General features: G+C 42.3%; 1 protein-coding gene across 3 annotated transcripts in view; it reads left to right on the top strand.

The window, feature by feature from the left end:
- Window positions 1–24,364, top strand: part of PXDN (peroxidasin) — a 275,495-nt gene that overhangs the window by 205,872 nt on the left and 45,259 nt on the right. For 2 of the 3 annotated variants that reach the window (XM_029595788.1, XM_029595787.1), the window contains exons 17-19: window positions 9,355–10,858; window positions 15,517–15,651; window positions 22,668–22,876. In XM_029595788.1, the coding sequence (XP_029451648.1) occupies window positions 9,355–10,858; window positions 15,517–15,651; window positions 22,668–22,876 (1,848 nt within the window). Of the gene's footprint in view, window positions 1–9,354; window positions 10,859–15,516; window positions 15,652–22,660; window positions 22,877–24,364 lie in introns of those variants that run through there. The other variant, XM_029595789.1, reaches the window with a different exon arrangement.

The raw sequence follows: 24,364 nt of genomic DNA, 5'->3' as shown, positions 1-24,364 counted from the left end.
GTAGCTGGCATTAAAAAAGGGTTAGATAATTTCCTGGAGGAGAAGTCCATAATCAATAGGGAATAGCCACTGAGTGTTGCATGCATTAGTAGCATGGGATCTATTTAATGTTTGGGAACTTGCCAGGTACTTCTGACTTGCATTGGCCACTGTTGGAGACAAGATACTGGGCTTGATGGACCTTTGGTCTGAACCAATATGGCATATTTTATGTTCTGATGATGATTGGATTGACTGCCTTGCAGGAATACAGTTTGAAGGATGACTGGTAAAGTGACCAAGGACAGCTAGTCAAGGAAGGATTCTCCATAAACAGAGTCACTGTGGGAAGATTGTACTGGCAAACCAAGGCCTCGTCAATTAAGTTGCCACCAGCTCCAGAGTCCAGGAATGCCTTGGTATGCACCTCAGTGTTGTGGGAGATGAGGAAAACTGGCACAAGCAATTCAGGAGAGGATGAGGGCCAGCCTAGGTTTGCCTTTCTAACCAATCCTAGGCTCGGTAGTTTCCTGCCTTCTCGGGCAAAGGCTAGCAAAATGCCCTTGAACAGCGCAATAAAGACAGAGGTTGTGCCACCAACGCCTCTGCTGCTTTTCCTCAGTGAGTTGGACCTTACCGAGTTGGATGGGATAGTTCAGGAGGAAGCAGGTGGTGCATCCATGGTAAGGACCAGAAGATGTTGAAAGTTGGGCGTTGGCCTGAAGTGCCAACAAGCAGCCTCCCTCTCCGGGGCCCACTCTTAGAAGTGGAGTCCACTTGTATGGCCAGGGCGATAAGATCCTCTTGTGCAGGCAATAAGTCCCAGTCTTCTAGCTCATCCTTGATGTGCTCTGAAAGGCCCTACCAAAAGATGGTAGAGAGACTATCTCCATCCCAACGGCGTTCTGAGGCCAGTGTCTGAAATTGGATGACGTAATTGCGCATGGTGCAGGTGCCCTGTCTAATATGGAATAGTTCGGTACCTGCGGATGAGGCCTAACCAGGCTCATTGAATTCCTGTCAGAATTATCTCAGGAAGTTTTCCAGATTCCCCACCATGGCATCGTTCTATTCCCAGGAAGGTGATGCCCAGGCTAGGGTAGGCGAGAGACAGTATAAATGTTTCTTTAGCTTGGTCTAAGGGAAAGCTGGTAGCTTCTAGCTCGAAGTGTATTCTGCACTGATTGCTAAAACCTCAGCAGATTTTAGGATCCCCCTCAAAGCTGGCAGCAGTGGTATATGTGGCATGGGTCCCAAATGCTGGGTAGGAGTGGCTGGAGGAGATGCCAGTGCAGAAGCAGGTCCTGAACCTGCATGGATTCCATTCGAGCTACCAGGCCTTCAAGTATGCTGGTCAAATTATTGAGCTGGTCCTGCTGCTGCTGGTCCTGGAGAGCCAACCCTGAGATAGACTGAGCTGGGGATAAGTCCACCATGCTTATGGCCTCAGCAAACTGTCACGGACGTAGACCCTTGGGATGTGGCGTGGTTGACCCAACCTAGCAGGCAAGCCTACTAGGCCCACATCAATAGCAGGTGGACTCTCTTACTAGTACTAGGTCAGGAGTTTCACCTATACCAGCCCCATTTCCCAAGGGTTGAGCCCTTGGTTTGCAGGTGCCAGTAGGACTTAGGTGAGAGTCTTGTAAGGAGCAGTCAGATATAATCGAGAGATGGGCAGTGGTCAGGGCAGGAAGTGAGCAAACCTTAACCGGGTCCAAGCCATGGTTGTGGCAGGCAACAGGTAGGCAGGTTGAGGTCCAAGTTGAGGGCAGGGCAAGCGACTGAAAAACAGTATCTGGAGGCAGGCAGTTTGAGGTCTAAGATAAAGCCAGGACAGGCAGTGTTCCAAAAAGAATTCAGAGTCTGTTACAAGGGTCAGAATAATGAGACAGGCAGAGACGGACAGACAAGACACAGGGGAACCAAAACACAAGCAGGACAGACAAGGCAAAGTAGACAAGGTAATGAGGCACATGGGAAGCAATATGCACTGCAAGGCTACAGGAGGACATAATGCTGAGGCAAAGATCCAGGAATCTAGCTGGGTTTAAATGGCCCAAAGGGCCTGACGTCATCTGGAGTCACCAAGTCTTTTTTTGTGCCATGGGACCTACATGAGGTGACAAAGGGAAACGTGTATCTTAAGAGGGCAGAAGCTAGGGAGCCACAAAACAGCACATTACAGTATCAAGGAGTATATGGTGATCAACAGTACCATAAGCATCAGATAGGTCAAAGAGGAGAAGAATCGAGTAAAGGCATTTGGTTTTAGCTATAAACAGGTCATTGGAAACTTTGGCATGAGCTGTTTCTGTTTAATGTAGAGGGTGAAAACCAAACTGGAATGGATCAAGAATGACTTGACATGAAAGAAAGTCAAGACAGCAGCAGTAAACAGCACACTCAAGTAGTTTGGAAGCAAAAGGGGGAGGGAAATGGGATGATAGTTGGAAAGACAGGTAGGATCCAGTGATAGATTTTTGAGGAATGGTGTGATCATAGCATGTTTGAAGGCAACAGGATCAGTAACATTGAAAAGTGATAGATTGAAGATGTGACAGACAGAAGGGATGGCTGCAGTAGAAATAGAGTTGAGGAAATGGATGGGAACAGAATCAGAGGAAAGGTAGAGGAAATAAGTGGGGGGAAAGGGAGGTAGAGGTGACCTGGTTGAGAACTTGACTTAATTTTGTGAATCTTGTCATGGAAGTAGTCAGCCATAGTCTGGACAGATTGTGAAGGGGAGTAGAAGGCAAAGGAAGTTTGAGGGAATTGAATGTGGAAAAGAGTCAGCTAGGGTTTGATGCAAAAGAATTTGTCTGATGACTGTAGTAGTTTTGCTTGGCAAGTGCAATAGCAGACTGGAAGAAGGTCAGCATAAATTTGAAACGTTTGAAGTCTGAATGGACATGAGATTTTAGCTAAAGATGTTCTGCAGATTGGGCACAAGAATGTAGGAAGCAAATTCTATCGGTGAGCCAAAGCTGGAGTTTGGTGCACTTTACAAGACAGGTAAGGAGAGGATTAAGAGTGCCTAAAGCAGAGGAGGATATAGTGCTGTAAGAAGAAACTGCTTCATCAACTGACTCAGACAATGTACCAGAGGAAAGAAGAGGTAAAAAGAGATGAAAAAGTAGTAGAGTGTACAAGGGTCAACAGCCTGGAATTCCTGAAAATGTTGGTGACTGGACAAGGCTGTGGGAGAGGATGGTTTAGAGTGAATGTTATCAGATGATGGTCTGAGAGGTAGCATTTGGAAGAAAGGACTAGGTCATGGCAGTGGCCATACTTGTGAGCAGGGGTGGAATAGCAGAATTTGAGATCAAACAAAGAGTTTAAGGCAAAAGATTCAGAGGAGTCATCAGTATTGAGGTTAAAGTAGCTAAGAATAAGGAAAGGGAAAAATGGGTCAAGGAAGAAGAAAGTCAGGAGTCAGTGAGAGAGAGGAGGAGGCAGAGGAGAGTTATCAGGGAGTCAATAAATGACAGCTACTGGGAGAGGTAGTAGGGTGAAAAGGTGAATAGAATGGGCCTCAAACAAAGAAAAGAGATGGAAGAAGAGGTTGAAACCTACAGGAGGGGGGAGAGCAGTAGTCCAAAACTACCAATGCGGCCTACTGTGCAAGGTGTATGGGAGAAAAGTCACCTCCATGACAGAGCAGCAACTGAAGCAGAGTCCTCGGGGTAAAGCCAGGTCTCAATTCAAGGCAAGGAGATGTAGTAAGAGACGGGTAGGACATGAATGTAGGAATGTTTTTTGGAAATACAGTGGGAATTCCACAGGGGGCATAAGCAAGGAAGAGAAGAGTGAGGGAGAATAGGAATAGTGATAAGATTGGAAAGGTAATGGTTTGAAATGCTACAATGGGATAAAAGTTGACTTGGAGGGCCAAGGTTGGGATTGATATCCCTAACTGAGAATAGGAGGAGGAACAGGAGAGTACTTAAGAGAGGTAGAGTTGTAACAACAGCAATAAGGATAAGATGCTGTCAGGCAGACTGGAAATGACTGGATGAGGAAGAAAACTTTGGACAATGTAGATAACAGAAAGGAAGTGCAATAGGGAAAGGGAGAAGATTGGTTTGGTGTTAGTAGTGATTATTAGAAGTGAATAAGATTGGGGCATATTAGTATCAGGAAGAGAAAATGTAGTGGAGTCATAGGAAATAGCCCTACAACCACCCCAGTACCTGGCCAGCTGCTTGAGAAATGCTTGGGAGCATGTCAAGTCGTGATGAGTTCTGTAATCGACCACCAAGGCAGCTGTGAGAAGTGAGTGTGCAAATGGGCTGCAATGTCTCCAGTACCTGGCCAGCTACTCAGGAAGCGTGTGGGGTAGGAGCAGCTAATTGTTAGTGCTATCTCTGACATACGGCAACAAGTATACTTTGTAACAACAATGAGGGAATTCATAGCTTTTTCTTTTTACTTTTATTATTTAAATTTCATATACCACCATTCATACAAGACATGTTTTTCCTCTGCTTTTGCCCTAAAATGACTGGACATTATGAGCTGCTTTATTCATATAACAAATTTACTAAAGTACTGCTCTTTGCTTCTGGAAATACATTACATAGAAACGAAGCCAGTTGTAAATTGGTTATCTTGTTTTAATCACATAGAGACCAACTTTAAATTGACCTACATTGAGTGCCTAAATGTTGTCTATTTTCACTAGACCTCTAAATTTAGGGATCTGAAAAACAGGCAAGGCAACAATAGGGAAAGAAGGGTACTTAGCACAGATATTCAACACCATGCACCTGATTTAAGCACCTACATTTAGGGACATGAATAATAGCCTAAAATTAGGCATCTGTCTAGGCACCTAAATTATATGAATTTTCAGCCTGAAACCGAGGCAGCTAATTTCAGCTGAAATTTCACCGGACTATCTCCAGACTTTAAGAGCATAAAGCAAAGGTGCTCATCATTCTCTTATCAGCCTGTCAGAATGTTTCTGAACAGACTTTACTATAAATGAAATGTGAATTTTAAAAGCGATGCATGCACAAAAAGCGCTCATGCGCACTAGCGCTATTTTATAAACCTCGTGCATACATGAATATCTTTGATCAAATAAAGACAATAGGGGGTGGGGCAGGGGCATTCTGGGGCAGGGCTGACATTTATGCGCATAGATCCTGATTTTATAACCAGCGAATGCAATGCGCATAGGGCTGTTACCTGCGCATATTTACTTCTGCTCCTTATTAGAAGAAAACTTTGTAGCCAAAAACTGACTAGGTGAGTGGCCTTGGTAAACTGGGGGAAATGCAGGTTAAAGAAGCAGAGGGGTTTGGATGACAGAGATAGACTGGGCAAAACTGGTGGACTAGTTGGTAAAATTGGGAATTTCTTTCACAATTGCATGTTATAAAATGTGCTCACTTGCACGTGTAAAAGCCGACAAGTCCTTAAAGAAAATATGTGAATAAAATTTCCTTATGGAAGTGCTTTAAATTTGAAACACACCTATGCGTGCTAAGCATATTTTATATAATGTGCGTGCACTTGAAAGGACAATTAAAAAAAATCCTAGTGCCTGTGGGCTTGTGCCCACAAGCGTGCGTATATGGGCATGCACACTCACGTTTTAAAGGTACCATTTCTGACGGTAAAATATTGCCCTATTTAAAAATAGAGATCAATGTAACTATAAGAGCATGTTATTGGAATTCATTAAAAATATTTTTATCTTCTAGCCACAGGATGTTATCTGTCAAGCCTTTTAATCAAAGCATTTATATTTTCAGTGTGCTAAACCTGGCAGATAATGTGTGCATACCTGGCAGATAATGCTTTCAGTCTTGTCACATTGATCACCTGACCGTCACGGGGCTAAATGTAAATATATACATCCACAGGAACCCACACTCCTCCACCCCCCACCCCCTGTCCCCAAACAATGAATGCAGAGCAGAACTAGGATATTTCAAATACAAGTCGATATTCTGATTCTGGTGCTATCTCAGTAACAGAAACACAAACTCTATTTCTACCAGGCGTATTGTAAAATACAAAACCTGAAAAATAAAAACACTCAGCACTTGTGTAGCAAACCTTCCATACCACTGCAACACTAATTCCAAGAACTCAAATAGCAATAGCCCTTCCTATGAAAAGACAGCAGTGCAGCACCAATGCGTGTCCTATTGAGAATGATTGATACAAATCCCTACCTACTAGTTAAATACCTTGCCTCAGTCACACATACAGATCCTACCTTCACCAAATACAGAAGAAAAGAATATAAATTACAAATGTGGAGGCAAAAACTGGAATGGAAATCTCAAAAAGCCACTCTGCATGCAGTGCAAAACTGGAGAGCTAGAAACAAATACATATCCTCTTACACTAAGAAAAGTACAAAGTTAGAAGAAATGCACATTGCAAAAACTGACATTTATGGCTCTTGTACCACATCACTCCCCTTCCATGCCTCCATCATCCTTCACTTTTCCCAGTTACTCCCTTTCAATCATCTGCTCTCACTCATAACCCTGCCCAGCATTCTTGACCCCCCACATCCTCTTCCCTGTGCTCCTTTTCTCCCCTGCTTAACTTTCCCTACCCCCTTCATCCCATCTCCCTGCCTGCCCAGCTACCCCAAACTCCTGTTTCCCAGCCCTTCCTGCTCAGCAGCCCCCACACTCCCTCTCCGTTCCACATTCATCTTCCCAGCATCCTCCATCCTCCTTTCCCCCACCCTCCAGAGGGTGAAGAGATCAGCAGCAGCATCACTCCCAGACTCAGCAGGGAAAAATAAAGTTTGTGACCCATCAGGCCCAAAACAGGAGCTGGCAATGTCTCGCTCTGATCTGGGTGAAAGAGGAAACAGCCTCCCACTGGGCCAGAAAGAAGAGAAGGAAGTGATAGTAGCTTCCCATCAGGCCCAATGTAAGAGAGGTCAGCCAACTCGCAGCCATCTGCTGGTCCTGCGACACATCTCCCAGGATCTCGCCGACATACCTGTTGAGAACCACTGTGCTAAAGAATGTTGGCGAGCATACCATACAGCTGTATGACAGAAATAAACAGAAAAGCAAAATTTTCTTTCCATGTATCTTTTTGTGATTGAGGATAGTGCTTTAAAATGCTAATATAGAAACATAAACATAGAAATGACGGCAGAAAAAGACCAATTGGCCCATCTAGTCTGCCCAGCAAGCTTCCACACTTATTTTCCCATACTTATCTGTTTCATCAACCACCAAGTTCAAGGCCCTTGTTGGTAACTGTTTGATTAAAATTTCCTGCCATCCCCTGTCATTGATGCAGAGAGCAATGTTGGAGTTTCATCAAAGGTGAGCATAAGGCTTTAATGGTTAAGGGTAGTAACCGCCGCATCAAGCAAGTTCTTGAAAGCTTGGAAGGGACCAATAGTATCTTTCACTGCTTAAGAAATTAGCTTTTGCTTCTGTATTTCTTGCTTGTAGATTCAGCTAATTGATGATGAATTTTTTGTTTGTTTTATGTTTGGAAATGCTTAACTACTTTGGCTGTTTTTCTACAGCAAGCATTTATTTGTAAACAATATGCATAAATTATTTTTTATATTCCTGAAGTGATACCTTTAAGGATTTTTTAAGTTCTGCTACTTAGCAACTTCCACCATTATGTATCTGAGTAAAATGTTTTGTCGATATGCTGATAACTGTCATAGCCCCATGTAGACATCACATAGACTGTACCGAAGTAAATGTTTTTAAAATATGGTTTGATTAGCAAGTGTGAAAATATAAGAAAGTATAGTCATATAAAAAGAAGACCTTAGAGGAGGCCACATGAAGAATCACAAACTGAGAAGCAGTATTTTGCATATGTATCCTACTACTTTTGCAATTTATCATTTCTAAAGCACGATTAGACATATGCAGTGTTCTGCAGATAGGCATAAGAGACAGTCCCTCCTCTGCAGCTTTCAGTCTAGTCAAGATAAGTGCTCATGACAAATAAGTCTATTGGAAGTGTATTTATTGGAGAGAAGTGGTTATGATTTGAAAGCCTCAAAAATGTGAGTTTTTAGACTGGGAGCATGACATACCAATTCAGGCAATTTATTCCAGGCGAGGATTGCAGCATGATAGGAAGCAGAGAGTCAAGAGTTGGCAGTGGAGAAGAGGACAGTTAAGAGTGACTTGAGGAAGGGTGTAGAGAGAGAGAAGATAGGTAATGAGGAGCTGCAAAATGAATGCATTTGTAGGTGAGTAAAAGAAGCTTGAACTGTATGTGTAAACATATGGAGAGCCAATGTAGTGACTTGAAAAGAAATTACATGAGCATTACAGTGCTGGAAGAAGAAAAGTCATGCAGCCAAATTTTGAATAGAATTAAACGTACCAAGATGCTTCAGTGGAAGGCATGAGAAGAGCAAATTGCGGTACTCTTAAATGGAAAGGCAGTAAGAGAGTGGATGAGCATTTTGGGAATTTACTAAGAAAAGAAGAGGAGGATTTTAGCAATGTGTTAAAGCAGTGTTGCCCATCCCTCTCCTGGAAGCACATCTAACCGGTCTGGTTTTCAGGATATCCATAATGAATATGCCTACAATCTATTTGCATATACTGGATCTCCAATGTATGCAAATCTATCTCATGCATATTTATTGTGGCAGTCCTGAAAACCCAACTGGCTTGGTATTTCTCCAGGTGAGGGATGGGAAACTTAGAGTGGAAGAAATAAACCACTTTAGCACTGTTTTGGATGTGCTTAGAGAAGGAGAAAGAGGCATCAAATTATCCTGTGCTGCTGCTTTAAATGGATATCTGTGGCATCATATTGCAATTTACTCAAGATTTTGCCATTGTTTCCCCAAATTTCCAGGGTTATTGTCACCATCTGATTGTGATCTGATAAACCCTACCCATGGGAAATATCCTGATTTAAAGACAGTTTATGATCAAAGTTTTTGGGTAGACCATGACTATAAATTTGAGAGTTATGTTGTAGTTATGGTTGTGGTTTCTTTATTTACCTTGTTCTATCTAATTTGAAGTTTGATGCATTAAATGAACTGGAATAAGTAGTTATATTTTTGATTGATAATAGTTGTGATATATTTGCAATATGATGTACAGTACCATGCCTTGTAATATATGTCCAAAATAAATCATAGGCTTTAATGCAACTTGATCGCTGGTCTTTGATTCATTTTTTCCAATATAGCTTTAATTTTCAAATATTACTGTTAAACTAAAAATATGAAAAAAAAAGTTTGTATGTTAGCTTATTCCTTGAAAGGTTACACGATTTTGCTGCTGTACTCACCAGTAGTATAGTTTTCTTAAAACTGAATAAAAAATGAATGTATTTGTTGCACCATCTTCTAAAGGTAGTAATTTATATTTTGTGCTTCTTCTGTTTCAGGCTACCACTATAATGATCTTGTGTCTCCACAGTACCTTAACCTGATTGCTAATCTCTCAGGCTGCACTGCCCATAGACGAATAAATAACTGCTCTGACATGTGCTTTCATCAAAAGTACAGAACACATGATGGAACTTGCAATAATCTGCAACATCCAATGTGGGGAGCCTCCCTAACTGCCTTTGAACGCTTATTAAAATCTGTGTATGAAAATGGATTTAACTTGCCCAGGGGTATGAGATCTGAACGGCTTTATAATGGATTCCCACTTCCTCTGCCTCGTTTGGTTTCTACTTCTCTTATAGGAACTGAAACAATAACCCCTGATGAACAATTTACTCACATGTTGATGCAGTGGGGACAATTTCTTGATCATGACCTTGACTCAACAGTTGTTGCTTTAAGTCAAGCAAGATTTTCTGATGGCCAGCACTGCAGTTCAGTTTGCACAAATGATCCCCCATGTTTCCCTGTCGTCGTACCACCAAATGACCCTAGAATCAGAAACAGTGCGCGTTGTATGTTTTTTGTACGCTCTAGTCCTGTTTGTGGAAGTGGTATGACTTCTCTTCTGATGAATTCTGTTTATCCTCGAGAACAGATCAATCAATTAACTTCTTATATTGATGCATCCAATGTGTATGGAAGCTCAGATCATGAATCACAGGAAATCAGAGACTCAGCAAGTCACAGGGGTCTTCTGAGGCAGGGCATTGTGCAGAGATCTGGAAAGCCTCTTCTTCCTTTTGCTACTGGACCCCCAACAGAATGCATGAGAGATGAAAATGAAAGCCCTATTCCTTGCTTCTTAGCTGGAGATCATCGTGCTAATGAACAGTTAGGTCTTACAAGCATGCATACATTGTGGTTTAGAGAACATAACAGAATTGCTACTGAGTTATTGAAGCTCAATGCACATTGGGATGGTGACACAATCTATCATGAAACACGTAAAATAGTTGGGGCACAAATGCAACATATAACATATAGCCATTGGCTGCCAAAGATTTTGGGTGAAGTGGGCATGAAGATGCTTGGAGAATACAGTGGTTATGATCCCAACATTAATGCTGGCATATTTAATGAGTTTGCTACTGCAGCTTTTAGGTTTGGTCACACACTTATCAATCCTATATTATACAGACTGGATGAAAACTTTGAACCTCTACCACAAGGTCATGTACCACTTCATAAGGCTTTTTTTTCTCCATTTCGAATTGTGAATGAAGGAGGCATTGATCCACTGCTCAGGGGATTAATTGGTGTTGCTGCAAAGATGCGTATTCCCTCACAGTTACTGAACACAGAACTAACAGAAAGGCTCTTTTCTATGTCACACACTGTTGCTCTAGATCTAGCAGCAATCAATATCCAAAGAGGCAGAGATCATGGTGTTCCTCCTTACCATGATTTCAGAGTCTACTGCAATCTCTCTTCAGCTCATAATTTTGAAGATCTGAAAAATGAAATTAGGAGTTCTGAAATCAGAGAAAAACTTGCAAGGTGATTATATTTTTTTTTTTTGCCTCAAAAGGCTAAAATTTGTCATCTAGTATTGTGAAAGTAAAAATGAAAATTTAATGTACAGGCATATTTATGAAAAACTTTTTTTTCTAATTTTGTATGCACTGTTTTCTTGAACCTTGAATAGTCATTAGTTTATAAATGAAAATAAGTGTCAGCTTTCATGCTTTAGAAAATAGAGGAACTTTCTTGACTGATTCGTATCCCCTTTGTGCTCCCCTTCATGCTAACCTTTGTGCATGGTTTAAAATAAGTATTAGTTATGTTTGTCTTTTAATTAACCTTTATTAAGTTGTTTAGCTTTTTGCTATGTTAACATTTGTTTTGTTTTAGATGTTCAATGTATCAGACTAAGGAATTAGATTTCCTGCTTATTCAGTTTCACTGTAAACCGGCCTGATTTGCATTATCATGCAAGAAGGTTGGTATATAAAAATTACAAATAAATAATAAATAAATAAGAGTAATGATCGACATCATTATTCGTGCCATCTAGATCTCTGTTGGATAGTCCCACTCTAGGATGACTCCTGCGCTTAACAGCAGGTCCAGGCAAGGTTCCTACTTACGACTCTGCCCTGGGAACATAAGACAAGGCTGAGGACTGCACCTAAAGAAAAGATTGCAATCCCTGGAAAATTCAACCAGGAGGTACCTGAGGTGCACTCACTGAACCATCGTCCCCTGCTGATGAATCAGATAGGGGAGGTCCAAAATCATGCATGTACCTGAATCATCTTTATCCAGACCTACTTCTGGCTGGGAAGAATCAGGCTTAGTGAAATCAGAGCAAGATAAATCTCCCTGAGCCTCCAAACAGCGCTGGCACAAGTCAGCGGGCACTCCTGTCTGAGATGTCCGAATATGATAGGCAGTACAAGGGGAAAGCACTTAGGTTTTTTTAGATATAGGTGGCATAAGGCTGGCAGCGTACTGATCAGCGATTGGAGGCATGCGTCTAGCTTTATTTTTTTTAGGATGTCCAAAATTCTAGGCATCCTAAGCTTAAGTGTCTCAGACCTGGGCATCCCAATGCCTAGGCGTCCAAGACATAAGACATCTCTAGGATAGGCACAATAAATAAACTTAAGCTCACAGCAAAGTTCAACTTGTGCACAGATAACTGGACAGCCACTTAAGGCGCCACTTAACTTGGAGGCACTGATTACTAGGCCCACCTAAGCATCCAAAAACTGGACACACAACTTGGATGCACCAGACAATCCTGTAGAGGGCAGCCTAAGGAAAGCGAGCAAAACGCCGTTGAGGCCTACCACGCGTCATGCAGTGATAAAGCCTGAGTGGGGCCTAGCCTAGAGGCTGCTCAACCCGCTAGGCTGCCCACATTCCTCGAACTCCCATGGAGCGGGATGAACGTCAGAATGGCGCATTGAGCATGGATACCGGGGGAAGGAGAAAGCCAAGCCATACACAAAAAACCCCTCCTTCTCTGTCTCTGTATTTTTACACGTCCCGAGGAATACTGCAAAACTCCAGCACATATCCTTCTCTTATCACCTCCAGGACACAGGGTTAGATTCCTGCAGTATTCCTCGGGACGTGTTCATGCTCTCTCCCTGCAGAAGAAGCAAGCAGTGGAGGATGCATTGGCAAGGCTCCTTAGTTTGAGGGCTGTGATTCTAGTGCCCATGTCTCAAGAAAATATGGGGCAATATTCAATTTTTCATTGTGCCCACGAAAGAGGGATCCTTTCATCCCATCCTGAATCTCAAAAGGTGTCAACTGTCATCTGTGGGTGACACATTTTCGCATGGAGACCTTGTGCTTGGTGATAACGACCGTGCAGTCAGGGGAATTTTTGACTTCTTTGGACATGTCCCATTCAGCTAGAACTTCAACGCTTTCTGCAGTTCACAGCTCTGGGACACCATTATCAGTTTTGGGCACTGCCCCTTGGTCTGGCCACCGCTCCCAGGACCTTTTTCAAGGTAATAGTGGTAGTTGCGGCAGAATTGAGAAAGGATGGGTTCCTAGTACACCCGTATTTAGATGACTGGCTGATTCAAGCCACCTGGTGACCCACAAGGTGATCTCCCTGTTGCAGGAGCTCAGCTGGGTGTTGAACCTGGCCAAAAGCAGTCATCAGCCTGCTCAGTCATTTGAAAACCTTGGGGTTTGGTTCGACATGGAGCAAGGCAAAGTTTTCCTGCCAGAAGCTCATATTCAGAAGTTGATGGCAAAGCTACGTCTATTGATGAACACTCTGCGCCCAACCTTATGATCCTATCTGCAGGTACTTGGTTTAATGGCTTAACCCTGGAGGTGGGACCATGGGTGAGAGCGCATGTGTTTCCTCTTCAGCACTCCCTATTGTCTCTGTGGAACCTGCAGTCTCTGGACTATTCACTTTGGCTCCAGCTGCCATTGGAAGTCTCCTCCCGACTGCAATGGTCACTACAGCTGGATCATCTAAGAAAGGAAATTTCCCTAGCACCACCGGATTCACTACTACTGATGACAGATGCGAGCCTCCATGGTTTGGGTGCTCACTGTCAGGAGCTGTCTGTGCAAGGGCACTGGGATGCAGAAGAGTCTCTTTGGAACATCAATCATTTGGAAGCCAGAGCAGTCTGGTTGGCATGTTTGCAGTTCGGTGATAAGCTGCAGGGTCCGGATAATGTCTGACAATGCAATGACTGTGGCATACATCAGCCGGCAGTGAGGAATCAAGAGCCATCGAGGACATAGATCAACTTATGGAGTGGGCAGAAGTGCATTTCCAGATGATCTCAGCCTCACGCATAGCAGGAAAAGACAAAATAAGAGTAGACTTCTCAGTAGGGCGAGTCTGAACCCAGGAGAATGGGTACTGTTGGACGATGCATTTCAGCTGATTCTGGATTGTTGGAGTCTCCCGTCCCTAGACCTGTTGGCAACGTTTCGAAATGCGAAAGTTCCACGATTCTTCATTCACAGGAGAGATCCAAAGTCTTTGGGGATCGATGCCCTGTTGAAGAAGTGGCCAAAGACAAGTTGATATATCTTTCCTCCATGGTCCATGTTTGGCAGGTTGATTATAAAAAAAAAAAAAAATGCCACAGAAGAATGGTGCTCTCGGTTGCTTCGGATTGGCCTTGGACACTGTGGTATGCGGATCTGCGGCAGCTCCTGGTGGACTTGCTTCTTCGACTTCTGGCACACAGGAACCTGTTGTGACAGGGACCAGTTCTTCACGAAGATCCAACTTGATTTTGTCTTCTAGATGGCCCTTAAAAGGGCTCACTTGCTGAAACATGGATACTCTGCGGCAGTGATTTCCACCTTGCTAAGAGCTAGAAAGTTATCCACTTTCTTCGCCTATGTTAGGGTTTGGCAAGTGTTTGAGGCCTGATGTGAAGATCAAGTTGCTCTTCCTTGTTTGGCCAAAATCCTGTTCATTTTGGAATTTTTGTAGGATAGCTTGAATAAAGGCTTGCCCCTCAATTGCTTAAAGGTACAAGTAGTGGCCTTCACCTATTCAGGAGTCAAGTGAATGGAGGTTCCCTGTCAACTCATCCTGATGTGGCCTGATTCCTTTAAGAAGTGAAATATCCTTGTCCTCCTTTGCGGTTTCCAGTGTCTTTATGGATTTTTAATTTGGTGTTCTTGGCGGGCCCTACGTTTAGTCCGCTGCATATTCTGTTCTTGCGGTTATTGACTTGGAAAAGTTTATTTTTCTTGTGGCAATTTGTTCTGCGCATAGGTTTTCTGAACTGAAGGCCTTGTCTTGCTGGGAGCCTTCCTCCAGGTGACTCCAGGTACGGTACAGCTTCTTTTTTAACAAAGGTGGTCACTGACTTGCATTAGTCCATCTCCCTGCCGTCTCTTGACAGAGAGAGATGTCTCTCTCTGTCAAGACTGTTGCAGTCCTTGTATGTTAAGAGACATATTGTCAGGTATCTGGAGGTCACTAAGCCTTGCGCAAGACAGATTGCCTGCTTGTCCTTCTCTGCGGTGCTGGACAGGGAGAGCTGGCCTCCCAGGCTACCATAGCTTGCTGGATTAAGGAGGTAGTTACGGCTGCATTTGTTGATGCTGGGAAGCAGTTACCTAGTCAGTTCAGGGCTCGTTCCACTAAGGCTCAGGCTGTGTCATGGGCAGAAGTCTCAGTAACATACCGGGTCATTCATCAAAATGTGTTATGACGTTAACGTTCACCTGCATTAACACCATAACACATGCAAAAGGAATTGTAACGCATGGTGCAAATACAAATTTTTGGGAGGGGCGTGATTTAGTTAAATGAGGGGAAATATTGCACCATGCAATAGCATAACGCATGCTATCGCACGGTTTTAACGATGGAAATAACTACACTTTTTTCTCCAGGTGTTAGGCTTGCTATATGCCCAAAACGACCATAACGCAATTTGCGATAAATTTTTGGATTATAATTATATTTTGTCTCAATAAGGGCATATAGTTTTCTTCTAAAATATTGTGCCATTATGAAGGTTACAAATGCCTTAGTTTTAAAGCTTCAGTTGTATTACAAAAATGAATGAACAATATTTTTCTTTTCTTTTCTTTTTTCTTTTTTTTTTAACAGAATTGGATGAATGTTTATTATGGATTCCTTGTTGATATAAAATTCATTATAGTTTGTAAATATTACTCTTCTTTTGGTTTTGTTCTAGATTATATGGTTCAACACTCAACATAGATTTATTCCCTGCTCTTATGGTAGAGGATTTAGTGCCTGGGAGCAGATTGGGGCAAACTTTGATGTGCCTTCTAGCCACACAGTTTAAACATCTAAGAAATGGTGACAGGTAATTTCAAATGTTTTGGATAATAAGAGACTTTTACCTAAGAATTATCTTTCTGTTCTTATCCTTCATGTGCCACTTGTAGTTTTATTACTTGTAAGCTTTGGGGCATATTCACAAAGGCCATGAGCCAGACAATCATGGATGCCATAGACCAGTCCAAACTTGTATATGATTCAAATCAGCCAATATAGGGTTTGATTTAGCCTACAATGAAGAAATCTAGATTATACCTTATGTGGAGAATTTTCATTTATTTTATTTTAAATAATTTTTACATGAGTGATCAGGGACAAAAAAGATATATACGTCTAGTTGTTTCTTAATCACACATTTGCAGGGATATCGCAGGGTAAATGTATATCCCATTGTAATCAATTCTTGTCTATATAACAAAAATTCTCTCCTCCTTGCTTGTGTTGTAATAGATAAATCTGGAAAGATTTTTACCAAACTTTCATAGAACGTGATAGGGTACTTAGCAAAGTATTGTTTCATAACATTATTAAGATCAGTTAAATTAAGAAAAGATACTACTAAAGTTCCCCTATCTATTATTAAGTTATTGGTACTTTCAAGGAAATTAGTGAGGTTGCCTTGGAAGGGCATTTCCTCTGTTGTTAAGTTTGGATCTTTCTTAGGAAGAAAATAACAATGACTGATGACTGGGATTTCATTTTCTAGAAAATTCACTGTTTCTATCCAAAACTTCTTTAACGTTTCCATCAATGTCTGCCCAACCACCCGAGGGAAATTGAGCAAACGAAGATTTAATCGTTTACTATTATTCTCGAAAATTTCTAATCTTCTAGATAGTGAATCTCTATCCTTTACCACCAAACCTTGGAATTCCAAGTTCTTTTTCTCCCTGTCCTCTAATAAGGTAATTCTTTCCTCAGATTTTTTTACTGTATCACGGATGTCCATTATATCCTGCTGACCTTTCCCTGCCATTGTATCCACTTTCCTGTCTAACCTCTTTATATCTATAGACATTTTAGTCATAATGTCCCAAAGCAGATCCAGTGTTACCACCGGAGGGCGTTCAGGAGTCTCTATATGACCACCATCTGAGACTTGATCTTGTGTCTCATTTCCAGTTCCTCTTATGATGTTCTCGATATGGGATTGTGACTCAATGGTATTGAGTTCCTCAGGTGTGCCCGTTATAGGACCCTCTGTTGCCCTACACATAGGTGGTTTATCCAAGTTCGGGCTCAGTGATGCCTCCTCCATAGACTCGGATACTCCTCCCAAAGTACTCGAGCCAGCGGTATCCTTAGTCACTGGAATTACTGCAGGTGCTGACAAAAAACGGACTATTTCCTCTTGAATTGGTGACGGAGGCGGTAGAGAGGGTACACCCTTATTCTCCCCTTTCGTTTTGGCGGCATCTTAAGGAATCTTATACTTTACAACAGGCTGTTCGTTCTTTGGAACAATGTTAAAATGTTACTTGCCTCTGTGGCAGCAAACTCCGGCAGGGCTTCACCTCCAACTCCTCCCAATGCCGAACGAAGCCGAACAAAGCCGCGCGCCGGCGACAGTGGCGCGCCAAGAGGACGCTGTTCTTATTGCGTCTCTCGGCCCCTCCCGCTGACGTCGGGGTAGCTGCCAATGAACCAGGAAACCAGGAAATGGAAATCAAAGCTCTCCGGGTGCTTTCCCTCCTCCGAAATCGCTGCAACTCAGGTACCTCTGGGGCGCTGCTCTTATTGCGTCTCTCGGCCCCTCCCGCTGACGTCGGGGTAGCTGCCAATGAACCAGGAAACCAGGAAATGGAAATCAAAGCTCTCCGGGTGCTTTCCCTCCTCCGAAATTATATGAATAATGTGACCCATTGAGTGAATTGAAGATAGCTATGCTTGTACTCCCCAACTATAAAATTAATCCCCTTCCGACAGTAAAAAGCAAATGCATTGAGATACATGTAAAGTATGTGTGATTAACGCAGTGTGCTAAGACTCCAGCATTAAAGAAATGGAACGAAACACTGAAGGCTTTACTTATGCTCCTTAAACTTGAGAAATTTTCTGTCGGAAGGGGATTCATTTTATAGTTGGGGAGTACAAGCAGAGCTATCTTCAATTTATAAACTCACACTTAGGTTACTAAGAAATAAACACCTCTATCAGTATTTTGTTATCGATCCATTTACTGATTTTTGAAACATGATTCTTGCTGTACTATATAACCAATGCGGTTTTTGAATTTAGGAGCCAATAGAAGAATCGTGTCTACAAGATTATGATTCACTTTTAAAAGAGATAAGGTCAGGCTATTCACCAAAACAGACAATTTTATTGATTAAAAAAATTATTTTGCAAATAAATGAAAATTCACATTAACACCAATGTATATACAATTTAATGTACATTTTTACAGATTCAGTGCCATCGCGGATTACGTATGCACAGACAATTCTGATATACAAGCCTATAGCTTGCTCAGCCACCCTGAGTCCTAACAAAATATACATATCTAAGGTAAAAAAAATGTTTCAAGAAATTTCAAGGTACATTGTATTACAAAATATAACTATCTTTGATATCTAAAAATTAGAATATCAACTCTGTAAATTGAGATTTTTTTTATATAGGCAAATTTTAACCGTAAAGATTTTTAATATAGTTTTATTTAAAATGTCACCATTCTCAATTTTTTAATTTTTAGTATTTTAACAATGATGTTTTATTAATATTTAGAGCTATTAGAATTTAATTATTTATTAATTATTTCATCTGAGGTTTATTTTTATTAAAGATAGTGTTCTTTATGATTTATTTTTAGCCCCTGAGGAAGCCGTTGTGTGAACAGCGAAACTCGGCCAGAGTCTGGCTGTAATATTTTAGATACATCTCCACTTCAATAAAGAATTGAAAAAGACCTTGGCATTTATCTCCTTTGTTTTCCTAACGGCTTTTCTAGATTGCCTACCTTTTTGCTTCTTGGGACCTAGTTCAAGATAGGGCCACAGTGTTTGTAGCCGTGCTTCTCAGGAGTTCCTCTACAAAGTGATAACTATTGCAGTCTCTGCCTTTTTGCACAGTTTTTACCCTCTCTGAGATTACTATCCTTTGCAGTAGTCCTGAAAGTTTATGAATCAAGCATGCCTAGCCAGCCTCTGAATTTTATCAGAAGACCCTCTTCCCCCTCTAATCCCCCATATCAGTCCTAGTCGGGGCCATTTCAGTGGCTACAAGCAATCTGCTCAGGCAGCTCTCTCTAGGACTGTGCGAAGCCCGAACCTATCGGTTCGGGCTTCGTTTTCGGTCCTCTGCGGGAAATCTCGTATTTCCTGCGGTTCAGGCCTTTAAAATTCGAGGAAACCCAAATTTCGGTTTAGTGAGCACTGACAATTTTTCATTATCGTGCCTTAAATCCAAAACAAATTTTTCCTTCAGATTTCGGGCTCCCGATCCAGGACGAATTAGGCAATTTTGTTGAAATTGTCTAATTCATCCTGGATGAAGGCACATCCCTAGTTCTCTCCCTTCCTTGAGGAGGTAGTCCAAGATAATGGGTTCTGTTGGGGTTGGCTCCTCCTTTGTGCAGGCTGCTGTGTACTCCTTCAGAGTAACTCTTGGGAGTCTTCTGCTCTGGGTGGTTGAATTCCACTCAGGGGGAGTTTCCTGTTGCCCTTAAGTGTAAGCCTTCGGGGTGATAGTATTAGGCTGCTTCCATCTGCTGCAAGTTTTGTGGCTCCTTCTCTTCCATGAAAAGAGGTCAGGCCATAGTTTCTATTTCAAATCTCCCAGAAAGGGCTGTGATTTCTCCTATTCTTCAAGTTCCATGCAAAATGGCATAACTCTTAGGCAATTCCCCACATGGATACGCAGGGCATTCCTGCTTATCTCCTCCAGGGTTTGCTACCACATATTTCTCAGATGCATTATCCTGGACCTATTACTGACAGCTATCAGTCTGTGCCTTTCTGCTAACCATGGCTTCAGGTACTTGCTAGTCGAGGGGAAGGAAAGGCCTCCTTATGTAGAGATGGATTATGCTTCCATTAGTCAGATGTTTGACTATTCAGGCTAAGTCAGAGCAGAAAAGCCATTAGGCCACAACAAGGACTATGCATGTGTGGTCTCTCTAGACTGATTGATGATTATCTTAAATAGTAATTAGTCCTCCCCAGTTTCTGGAGTATAAGGAATCCCTTCCATATCCAAAGAAGAAAGTGGTCTTATGGCCTTGAACTTCAAAGGCTGAAGGCCCTACTCCTGTCCAGATTTCCATTTCCATATCCGCCCAGAGTATGGGCCGTTCTGAAAGTCCTAGGCTCCAGGTCAAGGGGCTAGAATGTAGTACATCGAGTGCAGACCCACATGCTTCTTACTCAGTTCTCACTCTTTTCAGGGTTGTAATCCAGTAGTTCAATGTCACAAGACTACTTTCTTTTCTCTTGGAAGGTTAAAAAGAGCCTGGGAAAGTGGCTTTTCATAGTTCTGTCCTGTAGGGAATGGATTTGCAGCTTTCATGGTTATTTTGCACTGTAGCATGCCTTGCAAATTAGGAGAGTTTTGATCTGGGACAACTGAAATGAAAACAGGAATCCTAGTTGAGCATCAGCAGGTCTAGGTAGAGGGCCAGAGCCAGCCTTAGAGCTTCAGAAATTCCAGCCTCTAGCCTGATAGTCAACATAATGCCATTAGCTGATGTGAACAAGCTGCAAAAATCTAGGAACCCTTAGGTACCCTGCTAAGCGAGTCACATTTGTTCTGGGATGGAGGTCCCCTACAGGATGTAGTAACAGCTCATATGGCAATCAGACATGTTTTGAGCTGATGCTCTTGAGACCCTAAATATAAGAACTGGCAGAAGCAGCCTGTGCCCTACAAGAGGTCAGGTAAGGAACATCTGCGAGTGGATTTCAGATCAGGCTGATAAAGTTCCAAGATGAACAAGTCCTTTGTCCAATAAAAGGAAAACAGAACAGAAGCCCTGGTATTTGGATATCCCAGTACAACCATGACTGACATCCAGACTGCAATGTGTGTTCCAACTGGGAGCCTGGATATTTCCTGGACCAAGTTTTGGAAGTGCAAGCAAAGATGCTCCTTCATCCCTTTCCACCTTAAAAGATCCCTTCCATTTTCTTTTACAAGCTTTTCTGTTGCGAGAACCAGGCTACATAGTGAGGATACTTAAATGTCAGAGTTTCATGCCTTCAGTGGTATGAAACAGGACAATGTAGCGGACCTGATTTAGAATTTGGAGCCTCTGCAAGATCATTTTACGGAGAAGACCATATTTCTGTTTGAGGGATCCATTCCTTCAGTTTTGTCCTTCTACCAGAGGAGACTGGGATGAACACACAACCCACAAATTTTGCAGAGATCAGAGATTAGCTCAGGTTTGCTGCAAGGGACATAGTCAGGGAAGCTCTCTTGGTACTCTCTCAGGTGGGATGCTTTCTTCTAGGGAGTCAAGAACACGAGTCTTCTGCTGTGGAAATGTTCTTCAACTTGAATTTTAGTTTAGTTTTGAAGGGATCTGGCCTTCCTTCCTCTCAAGCCTCTTAGGTAGCAGCTCTATGATTCTTGTCGACGCAAATTAAATAGGTGCTAATCCATCCCCTAATGTGGAGTGAATACAATAGCGCTCATCACATGCAAATTCATGTGAATGAGGCTATTACTCATTCTCTTTGCATGCCAAAAAAAAAGTGTGTCTCAGAATCACATTTTGCTCTCAGATATTAACGCCTGCCTGGAGCAGGCGTTAATAGCTGAGCGCAGGTAAAAGAAGTACAGAAAAGCAGAAAAAAACTGCTTTTCTGTACTTCTTTTCTTAAGTAAAAAAAAAAAAAAACCTCGGCAGACCGCCGAATTATGAAGACTGACACCAGTAAACTCGGGTGCCATGCACACATTAGGAAAGCGGGCGCTGACTTTTCAGCGCCCGCTTTCCGCACTTTTTATTGCGTTGGCCCTAAGGGAGTCATTTACTAAGCCATGGTATTTTCCCCACTTGATGGTTGCCATTTTGAAAGGGAGGGGTTGGGAGAGGGCAGGACCTCCTTCAAATAGAACTTTTTACATTTTCAACTACAGGGGATGTGGGACTTGGGGTTTTACCACACTCTTGTGGGAGGGGAGAGCCTTCCTCAGGGCCATTGGCCCTTTAAGACAGGGACCCAAGTGCATTGAAAAATGCATTGTTATCCTGATGCACCCAGGGAAAGTTAGCTACAATTCATGAGTTGTAGCTAAGGTCAGTTAAAATTATGTGGTATGTGTATTTTTCAGCAAGCTGTGTTATTCAATTTACATAGTTTGGGGTATTTATGAAAATATTATCATGCATTTGCATACTAATGAGCTAATTTAAATGCACGATGCCAGGTCTGTATTAACATGAGATATTTCAAATATCTCTTCTTGTTGTGTAAGGCCTTTATCATCTGAACGTGAGTCAGTGGAGGGTGATGTGACTTGCCCAACATCATTAAGAGTAGACGGCCGGCGCCATCTTGTGCTCCCTCCATGTGACAGGGGCCGACCAATGGCATTGATAGCCCCTGTGACATAGTAAGGGCAAAGGCTATCAGCGCCATTTTGAATACTGGCAGTCGACGGTCCAAGTGCAGGAGATTGCTCCGGACCCCCACTGGACCACCAGGGACTTTTGGCAAGTCTTGGGGGGGTCAGGAGGGTGGGGGGTTGTAGTTAATTAAATTTAAAGGGTTAGGATGGGGAATGGGGACAAAAAAAACCATAATTTGCTCCATAAGACGCACAGACGCCCGGGAACAGAGCCGGTTTAGCACACCATTTTTTTTTTTAATTTTCCCGCTCTGAATCCTAGGTGAGTCTTATGGTCAGGTGTGTCTTATGGAGCGAAAAATACGGTATGTACATCTTCCTCCACTCACAATAATATGCATACTTTTAAGATCTGGAGCAAAGAGCAAGGATTCAGAGCTTAGACACATGTCTTTGATTAGATTAACATTTTCTAAAATAAAATCTGCCACTAATAGTTTTTTTTTTCTTTTTTCTGTGAGGCAATAGGTTTTGGTATGAAAATCCCGGTGTATTTAATGCAGCTCAGCTAACACAGATCAAGCAAACATCCCTCTCCAGAATTTTGTGTGACAACAGTGACAATATAACTAGGGTGCAGCATGATGTCTTCAAAGTGGCTGAATTCCCACATGGTTATGTGAGCTGTGCAGAAATTCCCAAACTGGACCTAAGGATGTGGCAAGATTGCTGTGAAGGTAGGTATCTAGTCTCTAGATAGCTTTCTTAATGTGCTGTTTCTACACAGAACTCTGGTTCAGACTGATCTTAGAAAATATAACAAGAACAAATTCTGACTGTCTAGATTTATCGCTCATGTTTAACAGCAGCATTTTAGGGATAGTTGGCACATAACAGAATTATGAACAAGATATTGTTTTAGCTGGTTAAGATTTACTTTTTTTTTTTGGCCTGTTTTGCTCTTCCTCCTTTGTGCCTCCAACTCATTTAGAGTCCGTCTCTACAGGACTAAAATGTCATGATCCTTGGTTCACAGTTGCTCAGGGGTTTTCCCCCTCCCACTTCAGCCCAGTTATCTTAATCACAGTCCTCAGCCAGAAACTGCAACCATGGCTCCCTCTAGAAACTATCATGGACTTCAAGTCTGGCCACTCGATATCACTGTTGAGCGATGCCTGGAACTCCCTCTCTTCCAGGGGCTGTGAATGCTGCCTTTTCAGCATCCCCAGCTCTGGCTGGCAAAGAGAGCAGAAGCCTGACCTGTGAATTAAACCCACAGGTCTTCCTTGTTGCATTGTGCAGCGCTTGCCACCAGGCCTTTGTTTGTTTACATTTTTATTAGTAGTATTAAATTGTTTTGAGCATTTGAAATGATTTGCTATAATCATGAAATTTTGGGAATTAGCATTACTAGCAGTGGGTAATAGACATTCATTTCTATCCCGGTTGCACTGAATTCTTAATATTTTCTTCTATAAGTGCAATCAAAATCTTCCATTTTGTTGCGTAATCTTAGGCATTTATGGTCTTCTGAATTAAAAAATGTGCATAATAGCTGCTGTACAAGCAAAGCATGTAAGGTGGGCAAACACAGCGGGACCCGGATTTGTGGCCTCTGTAAGGGGGATCCTCACCCTACATTTTGTGAGGGCTGAGATAAGTGCAGGGCCAAAAATGGGCAGGTCGATAGGGTGCTAGAAACTCAAGTCGGTTGGCTGATTCAAAGGATGCCAATTGGCTTGGTAGGCCAGACTACCTGGTGAGAAGCAGGGCATGGGCATCTCTTTATCAAGGGCATAGAGGCATCTTCTCTCCTGCTGTGTCCCTCTCTTATGTTGAAGAGTGTTCTGCCTCCCCATGATTGATTGGTTGGTTAGTTTGTAATTTGTTTTGCCACTGCTGCAAAGAACGTGAACCCATTTGTATCAGTTTTTATATCTTCTGTTACTACTTTATTGAGATGTAGAAGACCTAGCATTGGGCAAGTGGAACTGTCACATCAAAGCCCAGCTTTTGCGTAGGGATACAGTGTGGTTACTGGAGGGGTTTATGGCTTCTTGAAGAGGTCATGTCAAGGGATGGCGCAGGGTGTATGAAACCGAGGATTATTGAAGGCAGCTAGTGGCTGGTATATTGTATTTCTCTTATTTAAAATCAAAACCAGATTATTTTATGCTGGCTGATGTAAGACAAAAGAATGAGTGATGTCCCAGTTCTTGCTGATC

The sequence above is a fragment of the Rhinatrema bivittatum genome, chromosome 3 (genome assembly GCF_901001135.1).
Source record: "Rhinatrema bivittatum chromosome 3, aRhiBiv1.1, whole genome shotgun sequence".
Taxonomy (NCBI): Eukaryota; Metazoa; Chordata; class Amphibia; order Gymnophiona; family Rhinatrematidae; genus Rhinatrema; species Rhinatrema bivittatum.
The sequence above is the reverse complement of the archived record's forward strand: the minus strand, read 5'-3'. Positions and strand labels throughout refer to the sequence as shown.